This window comes from Stegostoma tigrinum, unplaced genomic scaffold (assembly GCF_030684315.1).
Source record: "Stegostoma tigrinum isolate sSteTig4 unplaced genomic scaffold, sSteTig4.hap1 scaffold_49, whole genome shotgun sequence".
In the NCBI taxonomy this organism is placed as follows: domain Eukaryota; kingdom Metazoa; phylum Chordata; class Chondrichthyes; order Orectolobiformes; family Stegostomatidae; genus Stegostoma; species Stegostoma tigrinum.
This window is the reverse complement of record NW_026728419.1, coordinates 3,027,283-3,034,444: the sequence shown is the minus strand read 5'-3', so window position 1 is coordinate 3,034,444 and position 7,162 is coordinate 3,027,283. Positions and strand designations below refer to the sequence as shown.

At 43.6% G+C, this 7,162-nt stretch overlaps 1 protein-coding gene across 1 annotated transcript; it reads left to right on the top strand.

Annotated features, from left to right (window-relative positions):
- The first annotated feature begins 302 nt into the window (after positions 1–302).
- LOC132208599 (sex peptide receptor-like) lies at positions 303–4,532 on the top strand. Its single transcript, XM_059644072.1, has 3 exons — positions 303–1,079; positions 2,911–3,003; positions 4,482–4,532. Exons 1-3 carry the CDS (start codon positions 303–305, stop codon positions 4,530–4,532), a joined length of 921 nt encoding a protein of 306 aa, XP_059500055.1.
- The last annotated feature ends 2,630 nt before the right edge of the window (positions 4,533–7,162 follow it).

Sequence of the window (7,162 nt, the reverse complement as noted above, 5' to 3'; positions counted from 1 at the left end):
TGTCACCAGATTATTCTGAACTACTTTGCCATTTATTCCTTACATCCAATGCATTTGTCCTTTTAATCGAAGTGCACACTGGCTCTGGCATTATAGGTTATTTTCAACATAGAACAAGAATTCAAACTTCTAAATGTCATGAAAAATCATTTAAAATTAATGACTTTATTTGGGAAACTAACCTACTGAACACTCATTCTCATCCTGCATCGCCCTCTCTTACAGCAAACTTGACAGTAGTTTTGATTCTGGCGCGAAGTAGATGTGGTCTCTCCGGATGTGTAATATATTACCTGGTGGCCATGGCAGTGACAGATCTACTGGTCATGATCACTGTTGTAATTTTAAACCGGATCGCTGGGACTTACTTCCCATCCAGTTTCCTTTCTATCACACCAGTGTGCAGTTTTCGTTCTTCATTAAATTTTGCAGTCATTGACGTATCTGCGTGGATAACAGTCACTTTCACTTTTGATCGATTCGTCGCCATTTGTTCCCAGAAGCTGAAAATAAAATACTGCACGCAACGGATGGCAGCGTGGGCCATAGGAATCGTGTGCGCTCTTTCCCGTCTGAAAAATATCCCCACGTATTTTGTTTATGAACCTATCTACATAATTGATCAAATACCCTGGTTCTGTGGTGTAAAAAGTACTTTTTATACGTCACCTGCATGGGGTGCATACGAGTGTATCCGTGCCATTTTAACACCTCTTCTCCCTTTCACGCTGATTTTACTGCTCAATGCTCTGACAGTCAGACACATTATTTTGGCCAATGCAGCACGCAGGAGACTCTGTTACCAGAAAAATGCAGAGAATCGAAGTGATACGGAGATAGAAAACCGTAGCAAATCGATTATTTTACTTTTTGCTATCTCAGGGAGTTTCCTCCTTTTCTATGCATTATTTTGCGCATCGATTCTTTATGTTCGACTTGCAAATCTTACATTTTCAGCCAGCTCGGATTTTAGTAATACCACATTTGTTCTTCAGCAAACCGGATACATGCTTCAATTATTGAGTTCGTGCATCAATCCGTTTATTTATGTTGGGACGCAGGTTCAATTCAGGGAAGAGGTAAAACATGGAATGGAACATGTACTGAATGTATTTGTTAAGCTTTTGTAATGTTACAATTACATTAATCTGATATAATTTGCATTTTATCTGATGCTTCACATTTTGTCCCAATTTCCTTTTAAACGTTCACTTAAATTATGTTATGTGATTCCTCTCCACAATGCAAAATGAATACCGAAATGGAAACCAGGGCAGTTTTGCACATTTTTTTGTGCCCATTTCTGAAGAAAGGTCCCAACCCGAAACGTCAACTTTCCTGCTCCTCTGCTGTTGCCTGGCCAGCTGTGTTCTTCCAGCTCCACAGTGCTTTAACTCTGACTTCATAATCGGCAATCCTGATTATCTCTTAGTTTTGCACAGTGTTACCTGAAAACATCCAGACGTTTTTTTCTCTCTCTGCTGCATCAGCCTTGAGAGCACTGGTCATTGAATTGTTGATATCAGCACTTGCGGATTCATGATTCAAGAGGCAAGGACTTATTGCATTTCATTCTTAAAGGAATTATCTCATTGAATTCCAGAATTGCTGTCAAGGTCAGCATTCTCTAATCATCCCAACTTACAATTTCAAAGCACGTTCAAGGTTGCACTCAGAGACAGATTGAATTTGTTTGTCATTACTCGATGCACATACACTCATGAAGGTGTGCCAGTTGTCCAGAGCCTCTAGACTGCAATGGAATCTTGGATGATGTTCAAAAGTAATGTCATGACTCTAAAACCGAGCAATGTCAAATTCTTCCAAATCCCAGAGTCATAGAGCTTTACACCGCAGAAAAAAACGCCTCTCACCCCATCGATTTTCCACCTGTTAGAAATAAACAGCTAACAATCCTAATGTCATTTTGACCATGAAGTTCATGGCCTTGAACGCACTCGCACCACAACTGTACATATGAATACATTGTTTTAAAAGTTATAAGAATTTCTGGCTCTACCGCCCTTAAAGGCAGCGTTTTTCAGATTTTCCAGGTGAAAAAGAAATGTTTCAATATGTACTGTGTAAAACTCCATCTTCTTAAGTTAAGTTTATACACCCTGGTCGATTATGCTTCCAGCAAAGGGAAAAAAAAGTTCCTACTTGTCTATTCTATCTAAGAGCCTCACAGGTTTACACATCTGAATCATGTTCCTGCTCAATCTCCGCTACTCCAATATTGCCAAACTCTCCAGCTCAGGCAACATCCTGAAAGATGCCCTCTGTACTCTTTCCAGTGTAATCGTATCCCTCCTATCATGCCAATTCCAGACCTACACTAAGTGCTGTGGCTGAGTCTGATAAGAGATATCTGGCTGTCAGATGCTCGAGCGTGCCTGCACTTTTCTCCCTTTCATGTGACGCTACTGCATAGTTCTGTCCTCATTCACGAAATTGAGTCCATCTGTGTTTTCGGGGGGATGGGAGTCGGTGCGGTGGGATTATTTGATGAGTACAAGGGGGTCAGTCCTCAAAACTGAATGAAGTTTATCAGGATCATCAGTTGGCTGCTTTGACCACACTCGTTAAGGGAAAGAAGGGCGAAGTGGGTTTATCAGATACAACCGATTGCTTAATTGAATCGCTGTCTCAAACCCGATGCACGCAAGAACATTTGTGTCAGCGCGGGTGTGCCAGCAGACTTTCGAGAAACAATTTACCCAGGCTTACAACGTATTGAGATACCAGCAAGTTAATGTGGATGAGGGCATGACTGGGTGGTTGGTTTGCTCGCCCATGAGGGAAAGCTCAAAGTTTTGCATTGTTTCATGAAAAATGACTTGTGTTTCACGAACATTTAGAACCAGTAACATTTCTTCTTTTTCCCAAATGCTGCTGTTCTGATGCTAGTATCAGCAGCAGAATATCTACTGCTACCAGTTCAGCGATGGCTTCAATTCGTACCTTTCCCAGGCTGATCCACACGCACACTTACACGGAGGAGTAACTTTAACCTGATTATGCTGGCTTGATGTAAAATCACTTAGTTTGCCATCAGGCAACTTACATATCCTGCAATAATGAACAATATACCACCAATTTAAATATTTATTTCTGTCTGAAACCAAACCGAGAAGCTGAGTTAAAAAGTATCAATATACCTGCACAATCCCGTGTCTAGGTACATATGACTGTGCCCGTGTCTTCCATTACGCTGTGTGTCTCTTTTTTGTTTGAAATCTGGCATTTGTATTTTGTCTCTATCGTTAATTCTGCCCCACACACTTTATGTTTACTTCTGGTTGAATTCATAATGTGATGAATAATCTGACTCTCGCAATGATTATGATCAGATTATTCACACTTTTATTCCTGCTCCGAATCTTATAGAATGGCATAATTTTTTGCTCAAGAAATCAGTTCTACTTATTACAATGATTAAGAAAACCATACAAATCTGAAATTCTCTTACTTTAATATTCATTTGTGGGATGCGAGGAGTCACTGGCTGGCCAGCATTTGTTGTTCGTTTCCAGTTACAATTGAGAAAGCAGTGGTGAGATCCATTCTTGAACTGCTGCAGTCTACTTGCATTGCGTTGACACACAATATCGTTCAACTGGGAATCCCAGGATTTTGGTTATGCGACAGTGAAGAAACAGCTATTTGTTTCTCAGTCAGGATAGTGAGTAGCTTGGAAGGGAACCTGCAGGTTGTGATGTTCTCAAGTTTCGACTGTCCTGGTTCTTCTATACAGAGGTGGCCATGAGCTTGTCACGTGTTGCCTGAGGAGCTTTGGTGAATTTCTGCAATGCTCCTTGTAAATAGTACACACTGCAATTACTGTGTGTCTGTGGTGGAGGGAGTGAATTTTTCTAGATATAGTGCCATTCAAGCGAGCTGCATACTCCTGGATATTGCAAAGCTTCTTGAGTGTTGTCAGAGCTGCTCACATTAGCAGAATTGGAGAGTATTCCAACACACTCTTTATTTGGGCGTTGTAGATGATGGTCATGCTTTGAAGAGTCATGAGTTGAGCTACTCGCCACAATATTCCAAGCCTCCTAGCCTGCTTTTATAGCCATTGTGTTTATGTAGTGTGTCCAGAAGACTTTCCAGTCAATGTTCTCCCAAGGATATGGACAGTGGGGAGTTCAGTCATGGTAACACTATTTAATGCCAAAGGTGGTAATAACGTGACATTTGTGAGGCGCAGATGTTACTTGCCATTTCTCAACCCAAGTATGGATATTTCCAGATCTTGTTGCCTTTGAACATCGATGGCTTCATAGTTGAGGAGCCACAAATGTTTCTGAACGTCGTGCAGTCATCAGCAAACAATTCCATTTATTATTTTATGCTGGAGAGAAAGCCATTGATAGAGTAGCTGAAAATGGTTGGACTGAGCCACTAACACTATGGACCACCTGCAGAGATATCCTGGAGTTAAAATAATTGACCTCTAATAATCATTTTTCTAGGCTCCAGGTATGACTCAAAAAAGCGGAGAGTTTGTCCCCAGTTCCTACTGATTTTAATTTTGCTATTGCTCCATGATGCTACACTCGGAGCCTTTATGTCTAGTGTTGTCACTCTTATCTCATCTCTGGAAGTGAGCTCTTTGGTCCACATTTTAACCAAGGTTATGATAAGCTCAGGAGCCATTGTCCCAACAGGCCTTCTGCACCTCCGCGGACATAGGATCATAGTAATAAAGTGTCGAATCTCCACTGGAAGGGGGGATTTTTCAGAGGTTGTCGAAACAACCAGGAGCTGCCATGCAGTGAAATGCACTGGAAGAGACTTAATAAGAGGTAGATCACAGCAAAACACAAGTGCGATGCCAAGCAGAACGACACCTATAATAATTCTGACCCTGGCAAACCGAGCTTCCAATCCCCCGATTACACTATCCAACCAGAAATAAGATGGCCAAAGCCTGCGTTGTCCTTAAGCTCCTTGCTAAGGCTCGTTAGCTTCTCCATCGCCTTAGTAAAAGACCACCCTGGACTGGTATTGTTAGGTATAAAGGTGTAACAGTGTTCCGCAAACATTACACAGACTCTTCCTTTCTCAGCTCACATCCAGTCCGGAACCTGTCTGTTTTGCTATGTCATTTTGGTCGGTGCATCCAACTGCTCTCCCAAGACTGAGAGGGTATCACCAGTGTAGTTAATAAATCTTTGTTAATTGTAATAGATGAAATTAATCCATTTGGTATTCTTGCTAACCCCTATAACAGGGATAAGAACTTCCCACCCTGCGACAATCTTGTTTCTGGCTTTAAACGCAATGGGAATTCCCCGAAGCTGACTTAACTATCAAGTCGTACCACTGGGTCAGGGAGTTAGTGTCGTTTAGGGTGGTGCAAAGTCGGTTGCGATACAGCATCAAGCTGAGCTCGTGGTGACACAACAATTTCATGAAAGTGCATCACCCGAGAACAGATACCATTCCAGTCACAGGGAAGTGTCGGATGCAACCCCACTTTCCGACCACACAGCCACCAGGCATCTGCTATGGGATGTGTTGAGAAATCAAATGGCAAATGTATTTCCACAAAGGCCTCCAAACTGGCCTACTTGCGCAGAGCCAATTCGTTTCAAACATTCAAAGCTCAAACCTTCACGTGTGATTAGTTTTACTGGTAGACCAAGGAGTGCTATAACCGCACCACTCTTGGAGGTGCCGCCTCCCTGCATCATCTTGTTGAAAAAATGTGGAAGCCTGGAGGAGAAGGCACCAGAAAGGGCAATAGGGCTGCAAATATGATGAGTCATTTGTGTCAAATGGGCGGCTGGGCCTTCGTTGCCGCCATTGGATTCAGGTGGACGAGGTATAAGGCATAGGGGCAGCAAAGTAAGATGGTTTTGCCTTGGCACACAGGAAACAGTCCTGTCTGGTCAGCATCACGGCTGTGTAATTCGCCATTGGTATCAATAATTATCATGGGCATGTGCCCATTCTAGCGAGGTGGGCTCCACACTGCTGACCCCTCTCAGCCTTGTGGCCTGCACAGTAGTGGCACTATGGGGCCAGTTCTGCCAGGCCTGCCAAGTTGATGCTTTCCAAGTCTGTACATGGGTAGGAAACCCTGGGACTGGGGAGGGCTGCAGCTGTGGGTTCCCCCACCCCTTCTCCGGCCTCACCATCAGTTCCAGAGTTGTCAGTGTTCTCAAATGTCTCCTTTACCAACTGTTCAATGCTCCGCTGAGAAATACTGGCTTCCTGCATGTCCTGTCCGCTCGCAGCAGCCTCTTCCTCATCCCCACTTACCTCAGCTCCAGTGTCAGCCCGTGTCTGTGGGACAGCTTTGGTGCAATGGTTGAGGTGGTACCACGTGTGTCGTCCTTCCACTTGAACAGCTGTGGGCGATGCCTTGGTCGCTGTGAAGGGTCCCTCTCTCCTCGGCTCATTCCACTTTGTCCGGAAAACCCGCATATACACCCGATCCCCGGGTTTAATAGGTCCTTCCTCTGAGTCGGACACGGGTTCTTTTTGCTTCTCCTGTGTGTGTGGATAGACTTAAGCACCATAGTTAGCTGCTGCATAGACTGCTTCAGTTCCAGCTCCAATTGTTCCAAGCTGGTCCCTCATACAGGGCCCTCCACTTGGACACTGACAGAGGTCTACCAGTAAGCATTTCATGCAGCGTCAAATTTGTCATGCAGTTAGACTGCATGCGATTACTCATTAGTGCCAGTGGCAGTGCATCGACCCAATTAAGGTTGGTGCTGGTGCAAATCTTATTCAATTTTTACGTGCCATGAATCCTTTCTACCATGCCTTGTGACTGTGGATGATCCACACCTCCAAACCTTTGCTTGATTCTCAAGGTCTGCAGCAACAACTTAACCACTTGTTGAATAAAGGCAGACCTGTTGTCTGAGGTCATTTACGACGGTATGCCGAACCTTGGAATAACTTCATTTGTCAGAAATTTCACCACTGTTCCTGCACCTGAGTGTTTGGACAGAGTTGCCTCTACCCATCTACTAAACCTATCAATCACCACTAACAGATATCTTTTTCCTCTCACCGTCTTTATCATGTCCACATAGTCAAGCACCAAATGCTTAAAACGGTCCCTCGGGTACTGGTATGTGTCCTATGGGAGTGGTTATTCCCTTTCTAATGTTGTTTTGGGCGCATAACTCACATT

Excerpts from the sequence above, each read along its gene's own strand:
- LOC132208599 (XM_059644072.1), top strand. The coding sequence starts at position 303 with ATGGCAGTGACAGATCTACTGGTCATGATCACTGTTGTAATTTTAAAC. Across the intron at positions 1,080-2,910 it reads AGGTTCAATTCAGGGAAGAG|TATCAGCAGCAGAATATCTA; the intron begins GTAAAACATGGA and ends TTCTGATGCTAG. Across the intron at positions 3,004-4,481 it reads ACGCACACTTACACGGAGGA|GCTCCAGGTATGACTCAAAA; the intron begins GTAACTTTAACC and ends TCATTTTTCTAG.